Genomic DNA, 23,363 nt, shown 5'->3' with positions numbered 1-23,363 from the left:
GCCCCGCACCGGGGGGTCATGGGTATACTTGATATGTTTATAGTTAAAACTTCAGAAATCTTCTCCTCTTAACTTACTTGGACTAGAGCTTAGATATTTGGCATAATTCATCGTCTAGTGGACCTCTACAAAGATTGTTCAAATTATGGCCCTGGGGTCAAAATTGGCCCCGCCCCTGGGTGGTCATGGGTTTTCTCTATATGTTTATATTAAAACAAATCAAAAATCTCCTCTGAACTTACGTTGTTTAGAGCTTAGATATTTGGCTTGATTCATCGTCTAGTGGACCTCTACAAAGATTGTTCAAATTATGGCCCTGGGGTCAAAATTGGCCCCGCCCCTGGGTGGTCATGGGTTTTCTCTATATGTTTATATTAAAACAAATCAAAAATCTCCTCTGAACTTACGTTGTTTAGAGCTTAGATATTTGGCTTGATTCATCGTCTAGTGGACCTCTACAAATTTTGTTCAAATTATGGCCTTGGGGTCAAAATTGGCACCGCCCCGGGGGGTTAGGGTATTCTCTATATGTTTATAGTTAAAACTTCAAAAATCTTCTCCTCTGAACTTACTTGGACTAGAGCTTAGATATTTGGCATGATTCATCGTCTAGTGGACCTCTATAAAGATTGTTCAAATTATGGCCTTGGGGTCAAAATTGGCCCCGCCCCCTTGGGAGGTCATGGGTTTTCTCTATATGTTTATAGTGAAAACTTCAAAAGTCATCTCCTCTGAACTTACGTGGCTTAGAGCTTAGATATTTGGCATGATTCATCGTCTAGTGGACCTCTACAAAGTTTGTTCAAATTATGGCCCTGGGGTCAAAATTGGCCACACCCCGGGGCCTTAGATATTTGGCATGATTCATCGTCTAGTGGACCTCTACAAAGTTTGTTCAAATTATGGCCCTGGGGTCAAAATTGGCCACACCCCGGGGCTGATGGGTTTTCTCTAGATGTGTTATAGTGAAAACTTAAAAAATGTTCTCCGAACTCACAAAGACAAGTTACGTCTTAATTTAAACTGGATAACATATTTAGTACACATACCAATTTTCAATATGGGCCACATACAACAATTAATAACAAATATACATATATAGATACACACGTAAAATCAAGTAGTGACAAGGGCTTAGATATTTGGCATGATATATCATCTAGTTGACGTGTACCAATATTGTTCAATCTTTGGCCCTGGGGTCAAAAAATGGCCCCACCCGGGCGGTCATGGGTTTCCTTATATATGTATATGATGAAAACTTCTAAAATCTTCTTCTCCGAAACCAAAAGGCGAAGGCCTTAGATATTTGGTATGAAGCATTGTTTATCGGACCACTATTAAGATTGTTCAAACTTAAGCCCTGGGGTCAAAATTAGCCACGCCCCGTGTTCATAGGCTTAGGTTTTCAATATTTTTATATAGTCTTATATAATAAAACTTTAAAAATCCTCTTCTCCAAAATATGACCTAGAGCTTTCATATTTGGTATATACTGTTACCTAGTGGACCTACACCAAAGGTATTCAAATTATTGTCCTGGGGTCAAATTGGCCTTGCTCAGGGGTCATTTGTTTTTACATTGTCTTGTCACTTAAGCGTCTTTTCCTCTGAAAGTAAAGGTCAGAATGACTCCATACTTGATATGTAGCATCCTTACATGGTCCTCTCTCAACTTTGTTCAAATGGTTTTGTTTGGCCCCTTTTAGGGGTCACCAGAGCAAAAAATAGAAAAACCTTTAAACAACTTGATCTTATTAACTGCTTGATGGATCTTCAAGTCTGAAGCATCCTAGCATGGGCCTCTGTCAGGTCTTTTCAAATAATTTTGTTTGGCCCCTTTTAAGGGCCACCAGAGCTAAAATTAGTAAAAAAAACTTAACATTTTCTTCGCATGAACCCCTTGATAGATCTTCATCAAATTTGGTTTGAAGTGTCCTTGCATGGACCTCTCTTAAATTTGTTCACATAATTTTGTTTGGCCCGGTTGCCATGGCAACCTAAAGGAAAATGTCAACAATTGGTTATAATCATCTTCTTCTCCTAAACCGCTTTGACAGTTTTGATGAAACTTCATAGGAATGATCCTTGGTTGGTGCTTTTTCAAAATTGTTCAAAGAAATTAATTCCATGTAGAACTCTGGTTGACATGGCAACCTAAAGGAAAAGTGTCAACAATTGGTTACAATCATCTTCTTCTCCTAAACCGCTTGGACAATTTTGATGAAACTTCATAGGAATGATCCTTGGTTGGTGCTTTTTCAAAATTGTTCAAAAAAATTAATTCCATGCAGAACTCTGGTTGCCATGGCAACCTGAAGGAAAATGTAGGCTGTCGTGTCCGCGCTGTGACTTTCTCTTATATGGACAGATTTTAAAATGACTTGCCATATGTTTTCGAAATACCAAGACAACGTGTCGTGTGCAGGACCCATGTCCCTACCTCTAAGGTGAAAGATACACTAAGTGTTTATTCACAATGGAATGCTGAATATGAGGACATAAAGAGTGTTGGCTGTCATTTAGTATGATCAGTTTTTAGCTCCACTGGCCGAAGGCCATGGAGCTTATGTCGTCACAGATTGTCCGTCGTGTGTGCGTGCGTGCGTGCGTGCGTGCGTAAACTTTTACTTTAAACGACATCTCCTCTGAAACTGATAAGCGGATTTTGACAAAACTTCACAGGAATGTTCCTTTGGTGGTCCTTTACCAAAATTGCTCAAATGGTTTCGGTCCATTGCACAATATGGCCGCCAGAGCTAAAAATAGCAAAATCTTTAAACGACATCTCCTCTGAAACGGTTCGGCAGATTTTGATGAAACTTGACAGTAATGTTCCTTGGGTGGTCCTTTATTAAAATTGCTCAAATGGTTCTGGTCCATTGCACAATATGGCCGCCACAGCTAAAAATAGCAAAATCTTTAAACGACATCTCCTCTGAAACGGATAGGCAGATTTTGATGAAACTTGACAGAATTGTTCCTTGGGTGGTCCTTAACCAAAATTGCTCAAATGGTTCCGGTCCGCTGCACAACATGGCTGCCAGGGCAAAAAAATAGAAAAACCTTTAAAGAACATCTTCTCAGAAACCGATGATCAGATTTTGATGAAACTTAACAGAAATGTTCCTTGGATGGTCCTTTATCAAATTTGCTTCAATGGTTTCGGTCCACTGCACAAGATGGCCCCCAGAGGTAAAAATAGAAAAACCTTTAAACGACTTCTCCTCAGAAACCGATGATCGTATTGCAATGAAACTTGACAGAAATGTTACTTGGGTAGTCCTTAACCAAAATAGCCCAAACAGTTCTGGTCTGCTGCACAACATGGGCACCAGAGCTAAGAATAGAAAAAAACGTTAAACTACATCTTCTCAGAAACCGATTATCAGATTTTGATGAAACTTTACATAAATGTTCATCGGGATGCCCTTTAACCAATATTGCCCAAATGGTTCCGGTCCGCTGCACAACATGGCTGCGAGAGTTAAAAATAGAAAAACCTTTAAGGACTTCTCGTCCGCAGTCTTCACGAAAAACATTTTAACCTACTAGCCAGTTGGACTAGCATAATGGCATATTTTACTAGTCCGAATGACAATCTAGTAGTCCGACTATTTTGCCACATTATAAAACTGTATGCTTGAGGTAAATACCTATTTCAATTGAGCAGCTTGCAGTTTGAGTAAACATTTCTTTATCATGATGCTCATGCAGTGATAGGGAGTGACATCCTTCTGTTGGGAATAGTGCTCCTTGTTTTTCAGAACCTATGGGTACTATGTAAAAACAAAAGGCATCTTGCTTGAATAGAATGTAATAATATCAACATGGTTAGAAAAGAAATGCCATGCTTTAATAGCTTTGATTACATTTTACTACTGAATTACCTCCCTTTAATAGAAAAAAAATAATGTCTTAATTTTTCACGTATAGCATCTTTAAATAATTTTTAAACAATAATAATTTATGAGTAAACATATAAGCATAAAGTTCTCACAAAAAGATCAATTTAAAAACCTTACATTTATACATAGGAAAGTATATATAGACTGAACATTAATTTTCGTTTAAGTGACATTCTGAAAGTTTATGAAACAGCTATTTTTAGTAACTTAAATGGCCGAAAAGTGTAAGTGAAACACCAAGTTGATTCTATCTCGTCAGTTCTTGTTCAGGTTAGATATTTGCTTCATAATCTATTCAGATTAAATGTTAACCGATGATCAGATTTTGATGAAACTTGACAGAAATGTTCCTTGGGTGGTCATTAACCAAAATTTGTTAAATGGTTCCAGTCCACTGCACACCATGGCTGCCAGAGCTAAAAAATAAAAAAAACTTTATACGACTTGTCGTCGAAACCGATGACCTTTTTTCGATAAAACTTGACAGAAATGTTTGTTTGGTGCTCCTTTACTCAAATTGCCCAAATCATTTCGGTCCACTGCACAACATGGCAGCCAGAGCTATTAAAGTAAAAAATTTTTTTAAATAACTTCTCCTCAAAAATTGATGATTGTATTTCTATGAAACTTGACGAAAATGTTCGTTAGGTGGTCTTTGCTTGAACCTTTTGGCCAGTGGAGCACAGGCACTGATGTGCCTCTTGTTTTTCTATGCTCAGAGGCAATTTAATATAACTTGCAATATGTATTTGACACATAAAGGCAAGATCAACTTTTTATGTACTTGTTCATAGATCAATGTCACATTGGGGGGCATTTGTCACATACTTTGACAGCTCTTGTTCAATATTCTTTGAGAAACAAGCTATATTAATAACAAAGGTTAAACTCTTTTACTCAGGTGAGCGATTTAGGGCCATCATGGCCCTCTTGTTTAGTTATTACAACATCAATTGTTACAAGTTATTTAGCTTTTTAACACACACTCGTTATAGCTATATATTGGCTTTGATAACTAGTACCTACTAGATGTATTGGAAAAGTTGTAACACATATTTTGTCCCCACCCTACAGGTAGCTGATGATGATGCTTTGCCAGAGCTAACTGCCCCTGTTGCCGGGACAATACTAATTCTGATGGCCAATCTTCGCCAGTGTTTCATGGCACATGATCAATCTCCTAGCGACAAGGAGCATCGTGACCTCCAGTATGTAACCATGCTGGATAGGTCCCAGCAGGGTGTGAACAACACCACCGTGTCGTGGGGTCAAGGATCACAGGGGTCAGGAACAAGAACTCTGTTTGCAACCTCACTACAGATGGTTCTCAAAGGATTAATTGAGCATATCCTCAGATGTAGTAAGTTTCTTGTTTTTGAATTCTCATTTTTAGCCGAATTTTTCATCGAAAAATTACGGGTTATAGAATTGCGAAAACCGGGCGGGCGTTAACAATTTTGCGTTAAAGTTTTCATTTAATGTAATAAAATCAAAGAGTTTTTATCCAATGGTAATCAAACTTCATACAATGGTAGAGCATAATGAGAGGAAGTGCAGTGTACAATAACCATAACTCTATTCTTGCTTATTACTGAGTTATTGCCCCTTGTTACTTTTTTTTGTCCGGAGTATAACTTGAAAAGTACTGGATGGAATTCATTGGAACTTCATACAATGGTAAAGCACAGTGGGAGGAAGTGCAGTGTACAATAACCATAACTCTATTCTTGCTTATTACTGAGTTATTGCCCCTTGTTACTTTTTTTTGTCCGGAGTATAACTTGAAAAGTACTGGATGGAATTCATTGGAACTTCATACAATGGTAAAGCACAGTGTGAGGAAGTGCAGTGTACAATAACTCTATTCTTGCTTATTACAGAGTTACTGCCCTTTGTTACTTTTTTCTTGTCCGGAGCATAAATTAAAAACTATTGGATGGGATTTAATAAAACTTCATACAGTGATAGATCATAATGAGAGGGAGTGCAGTGTACAGGAACTGCAATTCTATTTCAGCTTATTACATAGTTAGTGCTCTTTGTTACTTTTTCTTGTCCTGAGCATAACTTGAAAACCATTAGATGGAATTTAATAAAACTTCATACAGTGATAGATTATAATAAGAGGGCGTGCAATGTACAGGAACCTCAATTCTATTTCAGCTAATTATTTTGGTTAAAAATGCTCAAATCCTTGGTTTGCAAAATTTCATCTTCAAATAAAAATCCGGCTTTAATGCGGCGTTGCCGCATTGGCGTCTTGTTATGCATCTTGAAAGAAAAATAAATAAAACTAGGAATGGTACTGGGGGTATGTCCATTTTTGCATTAAAAATGAAACTTAAGGATGTCATTTTGAATGACGTAAGATTTTTGACATACTGACTAATCACCAATAGGGTTCATCTTGTTGTCAAGAACAATCAAGCTATAGATCCATTGTCCTCTAATTATCAACACATAACGTGTCTGAATGCTTGGAATTTTGATGGCATTGAGCCAAAAATATATAGACAACTTTTCGGCTGCAAGACCCACAACCCTACTTCAAAGTTTAAGGCCACACTTCATCATTATGGAATGCTTCATATTTGCACATAGAGTATGGTTGGTTGTGTCCTGGCTGTAACAAGACCCACATCCCTACCTCTCCCTTCATCACTCCTTCACACTTAATGTCAGCCATTATGCTTCTAGTTTATGTTAACTCTTCCTGATTGTAGGCATAAGTAATTGCATAATCCACTGCACTTCAGGGACATTTGTCACTCTTGTTAGCTCATTCTTTTAAGTTGGGATAAGCAAACACTTATAACTTTTATAATTTAAAAATGACAACATTGACCTTGGTCATGTAAAATGAATGTCTGCCAGAAAATGAGTTGAATTATAACCTCCTGAATCGAATCCCACTATTTCAAATAAGCCTGTATTTGACATGTGTATGTATTTACTCCCAGGTGGAGGCCAGCAGCGTGTGCGGGCTAAGCTATATGGAACCCTGCTCTACTACCTGCAGATTGCTGATACGCCCAGGAATTCTCACAAACATCTACAAGGTACATGTACACATTTATGTTTATGAATACCTTCTTGTGGTTAATAGAAACATAATGATGAATTGGTATATTAATATAGATCCAACATGGTGAAATTATCACATTTCAAGATACATGTAATTGAACAAACTTTCCTTGCATATTAAACTTCAATATAATATGTGAGAAATACATGTACAAGTAGTCCTTGTTTGTACCACATAGCTGCACTTAAAATTCACAATATATATAAATTCCTGGTTTAATGTGTTAAGATGAGAGAAGTGGTGGTGTGGAATCTCGCCTTCTGTCATCTGGGGACACAGAGTATGATCAACTACGCAAGGAAAACATAGCGACCATCCTCAACTATGGTGACACCTTCATGGATCTGCTGTGTAGAGATGCCTGTGACGGGCTCGACGTGGGCAGGGTAGGCACACATACACTTCCAGTGTTGTCTCATCAAGTATTTACAACATTACAGTTGTTGTAATCGAAACGTCGTTGCATTAATGAGTAACTACCTTGAAAAACTCTGTTTGTCTACACACTTGTGGACATAAATAATTGATTTCATAATGGTGACTTACAACTTCAATATTAAACAAGTGTTGGTGTAATATTTGAACCGAAACATGCAATATGACTGCAAAGTGATGGACTCTTATGAACATTGGATATGAGATATGATTTTGTTTGCAATTTCTTGAAAAAAAGAGTATTGTTTGAAGTGTAGCATTTGGATTTGACCTAGAAATCTAGTTTAAGACCCCATGTTACCCAGTTCATAACTAATAAAAGGAATATTGTACCATAAAAATTGCAAAAAATATAATCTATAGTGTTAACAAGGTTTTTCTAAGATTCAACCTAGTGACCTAGTTATCCCCATGTAACCTAAAAGGGGTAGAGATTTCATGAAGGGGAACATTCTGACCAAGTTTGAACAGTATCTGATAAATTCCTACCAAGATATGGCTGGACAGAACAAGTGTGACAGTGCTGGAAGGCCGGACAACACAAAACAATATCCCCTTCCAAAAACCTGGTTTGGCACAGGATAATAAACAAAAACAGTAATGTGATGAAATCATGGATAAAAAAACATTTGTTTTATAACTGTAAACCAGTTAATAGAATTGAGTCATGTTAGTTAATAGAATTGAGTCATGTTATGTGAATTTTACAGATGTTGGCCCTATCGGTGCTGGACTGTATTGTCATGATGGACAAGTTTAGCCAGTGGTTGTCGTTCCTGTCTTCCAAGGGATACCTCCAACACCTCATCGACAGTCTCTCTGCTGATGATGAAAAACTAATGTCCGTCCTGGCTGGAGGCACACACAGCCTCAAAGTGCTCTATCTGTATGAATCAAAACTGGTGAGTTGATGCAAATGTATTTCAGATTGATCGAGAAGGCAGCTATGCACTGATTTGAATCAAGTGTGAGTCTTTTTCCACGGTAGAAACGAGTGTAGTTCAGATATCCTTTCTGCTAATACAGTAGTTTGAAAGTGCCCCTAGTTGGGCTTGGATCTACAAAGCCTTTGACCCCTCCAAAACTGAGAGATAAACTGAGTAGAATTTACATGATGATTTTGAATTAAAATAAATCCTTATGTATTCCTTAAAACGCCAAATAATTAAAATGTAGTATGTCCACTGTAACCTTGTAACCTTTGTCTGTTGAAGGGAAAGGTTTCTGTTGTGGCCATGTTGTGCTAATACTTTAACTTAATTATCCCCTGCCTTGAAAAGGCGAAGGGATATAGTACTGGTAGACGCTATTCCGTGCGTGTGTGTGTGCGTGTGTGCATCTGTCCGTCCCACATTCATTTCTTTGCATCTCCTCTTACATTTCTCATGCGATTTCTATTAAACTTTCACAGATTGATGATCATAAAGTGAAGCAGCGCATATTGTCGGGCTTTTGCGATTCAATCATTTTTGATAGAGTTATAGCCCTTTGTTTATTTTACATTTTAAATTGGTTTCTTCGCATCTGCTCTTACGTTTTTCATGCTATTTCTACCAAACTTTCACAGATTGATGATCATAAAGTGAAGCAGCGCATATTGTTGGGCTTTCCTGATTTGACCATTTTTGAAAGAGTTATTGCCCTTTGCTTATTTTACATTTAAAATTGGTTTCTTCGCAACTCCTCTTACGTTTTTCATGCGATTTCTACCAAACTTTTACAGATTGATGATCATAAAGTGAAGCAGCACATATTGTTGGGCTTTCCCGAATCGACCATTTTTGAAAGAGTTATTGCCCTTTGCTTATTTTACATTTAAAATTGGTTTCTTCGCAACTCCTCTTACATTTTCATACGATTTCTACCAAACTTTCACAGATTGATGATCATAAAGTGAAGCAGCGCATATTGTTGGGCTTTCCTGATTTGACTATTTGTGAAAGAGTTATTGCTCTTTGCTTATTTTACATTTAAAATTGGTTTCTTCGCAACTCCTCTTATATTTTTCATGCGATTTCTACCAAATTTTCACAGATTGATGATCATAAAGTGAAGCAGCGCATATTGTCTGGCTTTTGCGATTTGACTATTTGTGAAAGAGTTATTGCCCTTTGCTTGTTTTACATTTAAAATTGGTTTCTTCGCAACTCCTCTTACGTTTTTAATGCGATTTCTACCAAACTTTCACAGATTGATGACTATATAGTGACGCAGCGCATATTGTCGGGCTTTTGCAATTTGACCTTTTTTGAAAGAGTTATTGCCCTTTCTTAATTTTACGCATTTCTTATGTTCCTGAGAAACTACCCTTACCATTGATTGGCTTTTGTTACAAAAAATGTCCCCATGAGGCGGGGGATATAGCTGTCTGTGACCGCTCTTGTTCACTGGACAATAGTAAGAAGATATTCACATTGGCAAGCATATTGATAATGAATTGTGTGTTTCAGAGTCTGTTGACCCGAGTAGCAGAGACTGCGACAGGCGCCAGCACGATACTGAGGTGTGGTGTCATGTCACAGCTGGCAGCTTGTTCCTTCTTCGACATGAGACCCGACATGGATAGGTACAGACACTTGCTTAATGTAAAAAAAATTGTACACATATTTAAAAGTATATATAAGACTTCATTTTAATCCTTCTTAGAAATAAGATGCGTATGCAAAGCGATTACAGTGATTGGTGTGTACCAAACTTCAGAAGGCTTTAAGGCTCACAAGCATGTAAAAAACGTAATTCTGAATTCTTATGGAATTCTGAATATTCAAATTGGCCTCATTTTTAGCTCTACTGGCCAAAGGCCAGAAGAGCTTATGCGATTGTAATGTGTATGTAGTATGTGCTTCTGTGCGTCTGTAAACAATTTCTTGTTAACGTGATACAGTCTTCAGTTTTGATTGTATTTCGATGAAACTTTAGTATTTAGTATTTAGATATCAATTAGAGCTTGGTTCCTTTCGAAAACCAGCCATATCCGCCTTTGCATGCCTAGATTATGGGCCTTGAAAGTTTTAAATTAAAGAAATGCTATTTTTAGTTAACTTATTTTTAGCCATGCAGGTCTGCATGATCAAATTCTATTTTTAGCCAAGTTTACATGTACATGTAAATTCAAATCTAGGACTAAGGGAGAGAATTTGCTTTTTGTACTGCGGTTGATTTTGTGAATTGCTCTGCCTTGTTCTTGTTGAAAGCCCAAATGCCATTTTTTTAGCTCTGTCTGTAGTTTGCACATTCATCTTAACAAAATTGGTTGTGAATGTTTGTTCAAGATATGCACCTGGGGTCATTACTGGCCACGCCCAGGGTTCACAGGTTTGGTAAAATTAAATTGGGAAAGGTTTGAAAATCTTTTTGTGTGTTTTTGCATCCATCTCAGCACGATTGCTTGTGAATATTTGTTAAAATTGATCAATGTTGTCCTAGGATTCCCTTGACTGACCTTTTGACCAACGTTTTTAAAAAATTCAAAACTACATAAATTTTTACCATGAGTACAGTTTTGAAAAAAAATTTTTTGTCAGATGACTTTTACTTGGCACATATTGAAATAGTTCATCCAACTAATCTGCTTACAATTCTTTCTGAGCTCAGATGTTGAGTATCTGTAGTTTGCGCATTCATCTTAACAAAATTGGTTGTGAATGTTTGTTCAAGTTATGCACCTGGGGTCATTACTGGCCATGCCCAGGATTCACAGGTTTGGTAAACTTAAATTGGGAAAGGTTTGAAAATCTTTTTGTGTGTTTTTGCATCCATCTCAGCACAATTGCATGTGAATATTTGTTCAAATTGATCAATTTTGTCCTGGGATGCCCTTGACTTTTAACTTTTTTTTTAATCTTTAAAACTACAGAAATTTTTACCATGAGTACAGTTTTGAAAGCATTTTTTTTTGTCAGATGACTTTTACTTGGCACATATTAAAATAGTTCATGCAACTAATCTGCTTACAATTCTTTCTGGACTCAGATGTTGAATGTACAACGTTTTCCGGTAACCCAAACACAAAATGTGAACTATATGTCTGTTGCCTTTTACCCATACATACATGCTCTGGATTAAAAATGACCACAATAGCCATGCCAGTAGAGCATAGGCCCTTTTGGGCCTCTTGTTTACATATGTCTTTAATTAGGAGCCAAGCAGTGTACAGTGTGGAGGATGACTTCCTGCCAGACGCAGTATCCCGATACCGCCACCTGCTGTTCACTACACTGAGGTTCTGTCTTGCCCTACTTACCTCTCTTGGCACTGAAAACAGGGAGGCAGGTACTCAGGTATGCAGTGGGTTATTTGTCCATAAATAGCGAATGGAAATAAGTTTGGTCCATAGTGATGTTATTATTTGTACAGATGTTTGTTCATGTACAGGTTTCAAAATGACACTTGGATGGACAAGTACACATACAGTTATCAAAATGACACTTGGATTGACAAGTACACATTCAGTTTTCAAAATGACACATGGATGGACAAGTGCACATAATCAAGTTATCAAAATGACACTTGGATGGACAAGTACACATACAGTTATCTAATTGACAATTGGATGGACAAGTACACATTCAGTTTTCAAAATGACACTTGGATGGACAAGTACACATACAGTTATCTAATTGACACTTGGATGGACAAGTACACATTCAGTTTTCAAAATGACACTTGGATGGACAAGTACACATAATACAGTTTTCTAAATGACACTTGGATGGACAAGTACACATAATACAGTTATCAAAATGACACTTGGATGGACAAGTACACATAATACAGTTATCAAAATGACACTTGTATGGACAGGTACACATACAGTTATCTAATTGACACTTGGATGGACAAGTACACATTCAGTTTTCTAAAGGACACTTGGATGGACAAGTACACATAATACAGTTTTCTAAATGACACTTGGATGGACAAGTACACATAATACAGTTATCAAAATGACACTTGGATGGACAAGTACACATAATACAGTTATCAAAATGACACTTGGATGGACAAGTACAAATAATACAGTTTTTAAAATGACACTTGGATGGACAAGTACAGATGGACAAGTACACATAATACAGTTTTCAAAATGACACTTGGATGGACAAGTACACATAATACAGTTTTCAAAATGACACTTGGATGGACAAGTACACGTAATATAGTTATCAAAATGACACTTGGATGGACAAGTACACATAATACAGTTACCAAAATGACACTTGTATGGACATGTACACATACAGTTACCTAATTGACACTTGGATGGACAAGTACACATTCAGTTTTCAAAATGACACTTGGATGGACAAGTTCACATAATACAGTTATCAAAATGACACTTGGATGGACAAGTACACATAATACAGTTATCAAAATGACACTTGGATGGACAAGTACACATAAAACAGTTATCAAAATGACACTTAGATTGACAAGTACACATACAGTTATCAAAAATGACACTAGGATTGACAAATGCACACAAATACACATACAGTTATCTAATGGACACTTGGATGGACAAGTACACATACAGTTATCAAAATGACACTTGGATGGACAAGTACACATACAGTTATCAAAATGACATTTGGATGGACAAGTACACATACAGTTATCAAAATGACACTTGGATGGACAAGTACACATACAGTTATCAAATTGGCACTTTGATGGACAAGTACACAAACAGTTATCAAATTGACACTCGGATGGACAAGTACACATAATTTAGTTATCAAAATGACACTTGGATGGACAAGTACTAGGATGGACAAGTACACATAATACAGTTATCAAAATGACACTTGGATTGACAAGTACACATACAGTTATCAAAATTGACACTTGGATGGACAAGTACACATTCAGTTTTCAAAATGACACTCGGATGGACAAGTGCACATAATCAAGTTATCAAAATGACACTTGGATGGACAAGTACACATAATACAGTTTTCAAAATGACACTTGGATGCACAAGTACATATAATACAGTTTTCAAAATGACACTTGGATGGACAAGTACACATACAGTTATCTAATTGACACTTGGATGGACAAGTACACATTCAGTTTTCAAAATGACACTTGGATGGACAAGTACACATAATACAGTTATCAAAATGACACTTGGATGGACAAGTACACATAATACAGTTATCAAAATGACACTTGGATGGACAAGTACACATAATACAGTTATCAAAATGACACTTGGATGCACAAGTACATATAATACAGTTTTCAAAATGACACTTGGATGGACAAGTACACATACAGTTATCTAATTGACACTTGGATGGACAAGTACACATTCAGTTTTCAAAATGACACTTGGATGGACAAGTACACATAATACAGTTATCAAAATGACACTTGGATGGACAAGTACACATAATACAGTTATCAAAATGACACTTGGATGGACAAGTACACATAATACAGTTATCAAAATGACACTTGTATGGACAAGTACACATACAGTTATCTAATTGACACTTGGATGGACAAGTACACATTCAGTTTTCAAAATGACACTTGGATGGACAAGTACACATAATACAGTTTTCAAAATGACACTTGGATGCACAAGTACATATAATACAGTTTTCAAAATGACACTTGGATGGACAAGTACACATACAGTTATCTAATTGACACTTGGATGGACAAGTACACATTCAGTTTTCAAAATGACACTTGGATGGACAAGTACACATAATACAGTTATCAAAATGACACTTGGATGGACAAGTACACATAATACAGTTATCAAAATGACACTTGGATGGACAAGTACACATAATACAGTTATCAAAATGACACTTGTATGGACAAGTACACATACAGTTATCTAATTGACACTTGGATGGACAAGTACACATAAAACAGTTTTCAAAATGACACTTGGATGGACAAGTACACATAATACAGTTTTCTAAATGACACTTGGATGGACAAGTACACATAATACAGTTTTCAAAATGACACTTGGATGGACAAGTACACATAATACAGTTTTCAAAATGAAACTTGGATGGACAAGTACATATAATACAGTTTTCAAAATGACACTTGGATGGACAAGTACACATAATACAGTTTTCAAAATGACACTTGGATGGACAAGTACACATAATACAGTTTTCAAAATGACACTTGGATGGACAAGTACACATAATACAGTTTTCAAAATGAAACTTGGATGGACAAGTACACATAATACAGTTATCAAAATGACACTTGGATGGACAAGTACACATAATACAGTTATCAAAATGACACTTGGATGGACAAGTACACATACAGTTATCTAATTGACACTTGGATTGACAAGTACACATAATACAGTTTTCAAAATGACACTTGGATGGACAAGTACACATTATACAGTTTTCAAAATGACACTTGGATGGACAAGTACACATAATACAGTTTTCAAAATGACACTTGGATGGACAAGTACACATAAAACAGTTATCAAAATGACACTTGGATGGACAAGTACACATAATACAGTTTTCAAAATGAAACTTGGATGGACAAGTACACATAATACAGTTATCAAAATGACACTTGGATGGACAAGTACACATAATTCAGTTATCAAAATGACACTTGGATGGACAAGTACACATACAGTTATCTAACTGACACTTGGATGGACAAGTACACATTCAGTTTTCAAAATGACACTTGGATGGACAAGTACACATAATACAGTTATCAAAATGACACTTGGATGGACAAGTACACATAATACATTTTTTTTTGTTTTTGTTTTTTTTATTCAACAATCTATATGCATTTTACATTTCATAGTAAATCATTACATAATACAAAACTTATAAGCATGATATACCAAAGCAGTTAATTTATGTACCAGTAATCAGTAATATGTACCAGTAATCAGTAATATACACATAATACACTAGGATTGACAAATGCACACAAATACACATACAGTTATCTAATTGACACTTGGATGGACAAGTACACAAACAGTTATCAAATTGACACTCGGATGGACAAGTACACATAATACAGTTATCAAAATGACACTTGGTTGGACAAGTACACATAATACAGTTATCAAAATGAAACTTGGATGGACAAGTACATATATAGTTATATAGTTATCAAAATGAAACTTGTATGGACAAGTACACATAATACAGTTATCAAAATGACACTTGGATTGACAAGTACACATACAGTTATCAAAAATGACACTCGGATTGACAAATGCACACAAATACACATCCAATTATCAAAATGACACTTGGATGGACAAGTACACATACTGTTATCAAATTGACACTTGGATGGACAAGTACACAAACAGTTATAAAACTGACACTTGGATGGACAAGTATTCATAATACAGTTATCAAAATGACACTTGGATGGACAAGTACACATAATACAGTTATCAAAATGACACTTGGATGGACAAGTACACATAATACAGTTTTCAAAATGACACTTGGATGCACAAGTACATATAATACAGTTTTCAAAATGACACTTGGATGGACAAGTACACATACAGTTATCTAATTGACACTTGGATGGACAAGTACACATTCAGTTTTCAAAATGACACTTGGATGGACAAGTACACATAATACAGTTATCAAAATGACACTTGGATGGACAAGTACACATAATACAGTTATCAAAATGACACTTGGATGGACAAGTACACATAATACAGTTATCAAAATGACACTTGGATGCACAAGTACATATAATACAGTTTTCAAAATGACACTTGGATGGACAAGTACACATACAGTTATCTAATTGACACTTGGATGGACAAGTACACATTCAGTTTTCAAAATGACACTTGGATGGACAAGTACACATAATACAGTTATCAAAATGACACTTGGATGGACAAGTACACATAATACAGTTATCAAAATGACACTTGGATGGACAAGTACACATAATACAGTTATCAAAATGACACTTGTATGGACAAGTACACATACAGTTATCTAATTGACACTTGGATGGACAAGTACACATTCAGTTTTCAAAATGACACTTGGATGGACAAGTACACATAATACAGTTTTCAAAATGACACTTGGATGCACAAGTACATATAATACAGTTTTCAAAATGACACTTGGATGGACAAGTACACATACAGTTATCTAATTGACACTTGGATGGACAAGTACACATTCAGTTTTCAAAATGACACTTGGATGGACAAGTACACATAATACAGTTATCAAAATGACACTTGGATGGACAAGTACACATAATACAGTTATCAAAATGACACTTGGATGGACAAGTACACATAATACAGTTATCAAAATGACACTTGTATGGACAAGTACACATACAGTTATCTAATTGACACTTGGATGGACAAGTACACATAAAACAGTTTTCAAAATGACACTTGGATGGACAAGTACACATAATACAGTTTTCTAAATGACACTTGGATGGACAAGTACACATAATACAGTTTTCAAAATGACACTTGGATGGACAAGTACACATAATACAGTTTTCAAAATGAAACTTGGATGGACAAGTACATATAATACAGTTTTCAAAATGACACTTGGATGGACAAGTACACATAATACAGTTTTCAAAATGACACTTGGATGGACAAGTACACATAATACAGTTTTCAAAATGACACTTGGATGCACAAGTACACATAATACAGTTTTCAAAATGACACTTGGATGGACAAGTACACATAATACAGTTTTCAAAATGACACTTGGATGGACAAGTACACATAATACAGTTTTCAAAATGAAACTTGGATGGACAAGTACACATAATACAGTTATCAAAATGACACTTGGATGGACAAGTACACATAATACAGTTATCAAAATGACACTTGGATGGACAAGTACACATACAGTTATCTAATTGACACTTGGATTGACAAGTACACATAATACAGTTTTCAAAATGACACTTGGATGGACAAGTACACATTATACAGTTTTCAAAATGACACTTGGATGGACAAGTACACATAATACAGTTTTCAAAATGACACTTGGATGGACAAGTACACATAAAACAGTTATCAAAATGACACTTGGATGGACAAGTACACATAATACAGTTTTCAAAATGAAACTTGGATGGACAAGTACACATAATACAGTTATCAAAATGACACTTGGATGGACAAGTACACATAATACAGTTATCAAAATGACACTTGTATGGACAAGTACACATACAGTTATCTAATTGACACTTGGATGGACAAGTACACATAAAACAGTTTTCAAAATGACACTTGGATGGACAAGTACACATAATACAGTTTTCTAAATGACACTTGGATGGACAAGTACACATAATACAGTTTTCAAAATGACACTTGGATGGACAAGTACACATAATACAGTTTTCAAAATGAAACTTGGATGGACAAGTACATATAATACAGTTTTCAAAATGACACTTGGATGGACAAGTACACATAATACAGTTTTCAAAATGACACTTGGATGGACAAGTACACATAATACAGTTTTCAAAATGACACTTGGATGCACAAGTACACATAATACAGTTTTCAAAATGACACTTGGATGGACAAGTACACATAATACAGTTTTCAAAATGACACTTGGATGGACAAGTACACATAATACAGTTATCAAAATGACACTTGGATGGACAAGTACACATAATACAGTTATCAAAATGACACTTGGATGGACAAGTACACATAATACAGTTATCAAAATGACACTTGGATGGACAAGTACACATACAGTTATCTAATTGACACTTGGATTGACAAGTACACATAATACAGTTTTCAAAATGACACTTGGATGGACAAGTACACATTATACAGTTTTCAAAATGACACTTGGATGGACAAGTACACATAATACAGTTTTCAAAATGACACTTGGATGGACAAGTACACATAAAACAGTTATCAAAATGACACTTGGATGGACAAGTACACATAATACAGTTTTCAAAATGAAACTTGGATGGACAAGTACACATAATACAGTTATCAAAATGACACTTGGATGGACAAGTACACATAATTCAGTTATCAAAATGACACTTGGATGGACAAGTACACATACAGTTATCTAACTGACACTTGGATGGACAAGTACACATTCAGTTTTCAAAATGACACTTGGATGGACAAGTACACATAATACAGTTATCAAAATGACACTTGGATGGACAAGTACACATAATACAGTTTTTTTTGTTTTTGTTTTTTTTATTCAACAATCTATATGCATTTTACATTTCATAGTAAATCATTACATAATACAAAACTTATAAGCATGATATACCAAAGCAGTTAATTTATGTACCAGTAATCAGTAATATGTACCAGTAATCAGTAATATACACATAATACACTAGGATTGACAAATGCACACAAATACACATACAGTTATCTAATTGACACTTGGATGGACAAGTACACAAACAGTTATCAAATTGACACTCGGATGGACAAGTACACATAATACAGTTATCAAAATGACACTTGGTTGGACAAGTACACATAATACAGTTATCAAAATGAAACTTGGATGGACAAGTACATATATAGTTATATAGATATCAAAATGAAACTTGTATGGACAAGTACACATAATACAGTTATCAAAATGACACTTGGATTGACAAGTACACATACAGTTATCAAAAATGACACTCGGATTGACAAATGCACACAAATACACATCCAATTATCAAAATGACACTTGGATGGACAAGTACACATACTGTTATCAAATTGACACTTGGATGGACAAGTACACAAACAGTTATAAAATTGACACTTGGATGGACAAGTATTCATAATACAGTTATCAAAATGACACTTGGATGGACAAGTACACATACAGTTATCAAAATGACACTTGGTTGGACAAGTACACATAATTCAGTTATCAAAATGAAACTTGGATGGACAAGCACACATATAGTTATCAAAATGAAACGTGGATGGACAAGTACACAAACAGTTATCAAATTGACACTCGGATGGACAAGTACACATAATACAGTTATCAAAATGACACTTGGATGGACAAGTACACATACAGTTATCAAAATGACACTTGGTTGGACAAGTACACATAATACAGTTATCAAAATGACACTCGGATTGACAAATGCACACAAGTACACATACAGTTATCTAATTGACACTTGGATGGACAAGTACACGTTCAGTTATCAAAATGACACTTGGATGGACAAGGACACGTTCAATTATCAAAATGACACTAGGATGGACAAGTACACGTTCAGTTATCAGAATGACACTTGGATGGTCAAGTACACATACAGTTTTCAAAATGACACTCGGATGGACAAGTACACATACAGGTTTCAAAATGACACTTGGATGGACAAGTACACACAGTTTTCAAAATGCACTTGGATGGACAAGGACATGTTCAGTTATCAAAATGACACTTGGATGGACAAGTACACATCCAGTTATCAAAATGACACTTGGATGGACAAGTACACATACAGTTTTCAAAATGACACTTGGATGGACAAGTACACATTCAGTTATCAAAATGACACTTGAATGGACAAGTACACATACAGTTTTCAAAATGCACTTGGATGGACAGGTACATGTACAATTATCAAAATGACTCTTGGATGGACAGGCACACATACAGTTATCTAAATGACACTTGGATGGACAGGTCAACATAGAATTATCAAAATAACACTTGGATGGACAGGTACACATAGAATTATCAAAATGACACTTTGATTGACAAGTACATGTACAGTTATCATATGTGAAGCTTAACCTACAAGAGGAGATGAGCGTATTATCAGCATGTATATGTTTGGTGGGTTTTTTTTAGAGATTTGCCCTTTAAATTTCTTAATAGTGTGATATAGGTCCATATGGTTCCGGACTTATTACTAAGAAGAGGAAACGTTCATATTATCAGAACTTTATGGCTACATTTTTTTTTTACAGAGTTTGTACCTCTATCGCATACATTGTTTTCATTGATAACCTTGTGTTAAATTGTCAAGCTCTCACCCATCATGCCACACCTCACTTGTCATCTTTTTGTGTCTCATGTGCAGGTGATGCAGTTTATTGTTTCCCATGGGGACATATTCCACGCTATCCTACTGGACAGACGGACAAGCATCAACCTCCAGGTGCTGCAGGAGCTAGCTCTCACCACAGCTGTCATCTCAAGTGCAAACTGTCGAGGTATGATCACCTTTAGTCTTACAAGTCAGTCATGCACAATGTTCTGAGTCTGCACAAGTTTGCATAGAATTTTTAGTAGCGTTGATTGTGATTGAATGGTAGATAAATAAAATTTCATAACTATGGAAAATACCCTGCTGTCAAAATTACATCATTTGTTAAATTTGATTTAATATGAACTAATTTTCAATTATTTTTTACAATGTCAATGGTTGACTTTCAGAGCTAAATTCATCACTGCCGCACTTGACATACATAATTAAGGAGTTAAAGAATGTGTTAAAATTGGGATGCCTAAAAACCATGGATAAAATACCAGAAGCTAAGATTATAGGGTAGGCATGCTACAAACATGCTTTAAACAGATTTGATGTGATTGTTTTGTACATCTGTTGCTGACAACTTAAAATTTTAACCGTGTTCCTTTCAATACACCAATACATTGTTTCCCAGAAGAGGAGCCCTATACAGAGGTAAACACTGCAGAGATAGAGTTTCGCGGCCACAAATTGAGGATCCAGCGTCACATGGTCGCCCTGCTGCCACGGTATTGCGTCTCCGAGAAACTCATGAAGCAGCTGAAGAACCTGGACATTCAACATGAGGGTGACAAGGCAGAGATACAAGCCCAGGTCACTCAGGCATACCTTGATGTAGCTACCAATGTCACGTCATACTGCCGCGCTCTTGTGTCTAACTCAGGTATGACAGTTGCATGGTAATGAATCAATTAACACATGTACAGATGTTTTCTTGACTTGGGTGAATGGCTTGAATTAAGGAAGAATTATAGATCAAAATCTGATTAGAGAAATGAAACCGGAAATAAAATTAAGAAAAATAAGACAGAAAAGAAAAATGGCCTAATTAAAAAAAAATCCATTTTCTCCTTTACATAATGTTCCGTTGGACATGAATTTATTACATTTAGATGGATAGAAAAACAGCAAAAGCTGTATACAGTTTGAAGCTTTACACGTTGTGGTGATAAAGTCTTGGTTACTCTCCATGCCACTACTAATGTGTGTTTGTACTGTCATCTCATTGTGTATTATATACTTTGCTGAAAAGAGTATATTTTCAATGACAACTTTCTTGTATGATATAATATAAAAAGAGAATCGTAGTCTAAGACTCTGTTACTAAGTTTTAAATTTATTATATAATCTGGTCTCCTTTGTCCTGCAGATTACTCATGAAAGGGTAGATGGATTAAAAAAATGTTTTGTACAAATCTTAAACACCATGAAATACAGGTCTTGTTCAACTTACCTCTTTCCAACAGCATTGCCAAAAAAAGATGGTGCCTGAACAATTACTTGTGAAACTGTTGACTGTTTAAAATAAATAAAAAATGGCGTTCAAGGTGACTGTGACCTTGACCTTTGACCCCTAAAATCAATAGAGGTACTCTACTGGTCAGGCCCAACCTCCAAGTCATGTTTGAGGGCCATGGGTGCAGGCATTGTCGAGTTATCACTTGGACAAACTTTTCACATTCAAGGTCACTGTGACTTTGAAATCAGTAGGGGTCATCTACTGGTCATGCCCAGCCTACATGTCAAGTTTGATGACCATAGGTCAAGGCATTGTTGAGTTATCATTCAGACAAGCTTTATCAACCTTTTCGCACTATAGGTCACTGTGATCTTGACCTTTGACCTGATGACCCCTCAAAGCAATAGGGGTCATCTTCTAGTCAGGTCCAACCTTCATGTCAAGTTTGATGACCAACATGTGCAAAGCAATATACCCCCTCTTCTTTATAATGATGAAGAGCCAGTGTCTGTGTCGGGTTAAAAAGGTTGATCACTGAGATTGCGTATTAGTGGCAAAAACTAACAAGAAATGACTTTTTTAAGTTATTCAGTGGATCTTAAACCATACGTAAGACCATTTTTATGCTCCCCAAAGAGAGAGCATTTCAATTGCTAATTTGTCCGTACATCCTTCCATCCGTCACACCCTTTTCTCTTCGGGCGTTGAATACTCTTTACATGTGTTAATATACTTAAATTAAATAAACAGACATTAATTGAATAAACAAGCATTCATCACATGGCTTGAAGCTCTAAATGGCAGAGCATATCGCTCTATGATCATCGTAAATTTCGGCGAACCTGACTTTGATTTGAAAATAGCGAATTAACCACCGTAAAATATCTACATGATTTGTCAACATACATTCTTAGTATTCTGGGAGTATGACGTCAAAAGTGCCAACAGGTTTTACGAAAACAAGGGACAGGTGCGGGATCGATTTATTAACGTGAGAATTCACAAGTGCGTATCACTGAGACAATTATTGGAGATTTTTGTAAACTTCCCGATCTCTTTTTTAAATAACTAAGTTTTGAACTTGTAAAAAGTGACTCGCTAAAAATATCAAGTGGACAAGAAATTCTACTCGCATTTTCCGAATTTGACTCGCATTTAGCGAGTTAGCAACGGCTAAATTTGAACCCTGTCATGTGCAGTCAAAAACAAGGTCACCAGGTCAAATTGAAGGAAAAGCTTGTTAACACTCTAGAGGTCACATTAATGACTGTATCTTCATGAAAATTGGTTAGAATGTTTATATTAATAATCTTTAAGTCAAGTTTAAATCTGGGTCATGTGCGGTCAAACACTAGGTCACCAGGTCAAATTGAAGGAAAAGCTTGTTAACACTCTA

At 35.9% G+C, this 23,363-nt stretch overlaps 1 protein-coding gene across 1 annotated transcript in view; it reads left to right on the top strand.

The window, feature by feature from the left end:
- Positions 1-23,363, top strand: part of LOC128238210 (nuclear pore complex protein Nup205-like) — a 79,693-nt gene that overhangs the window by 51,658 nt on the left and 4,672 nt on the right. The window contains exons 27-34 of the mRNA XM_052953868.1: positions 4,983-5,268; positions 6,869-6,967; positions 7,222-7,379; positions 8,139-8,330; positions 9,879-9,994; positions 11,567-11,708; positions 20,557-20,689; positions 21,143-21,391. Of these exons, the coding sequence (XP_052809828.1) occupies positions 4,983-5,268; positions 6,869-6,967; positions 7,222-7,379; positions 8,139-8,330; positions 9,879-9,994; positions 11,567-11,708; positions 20,557-20,689; positions 21,143-21,391 (1,375 nt within the window). The remainder of the gene's footprint in view (positions 1-4,982; positions 5,269-6,868; positions 6,968-7,221; positions 7,380-8,138; positions 8,331-9,878; positions 9,995-11,566; positions 11,709-20,556; positions 20,690-21,142; positions 21,392-23,363) is intronic.

The sequence above is a fragment of the Mya arenaria genome, chromosome 6, assembly GCF_026914265.1.
Source record: "Mya arenaria isolate MELC-2E11 chromosome 6, ASM2691426v1".
Taxonomy (NCBI): domain Eukaryota; kingdom Metazoa; phylum Mollusca; class Bivalvia; order Myida; family Myidae; genus Mya; species Mya arenaria.
Note: the sequence above shows the minus strand (reverse complement) of the source record. Positions and strands in the feature narration are given on the sequence as shown.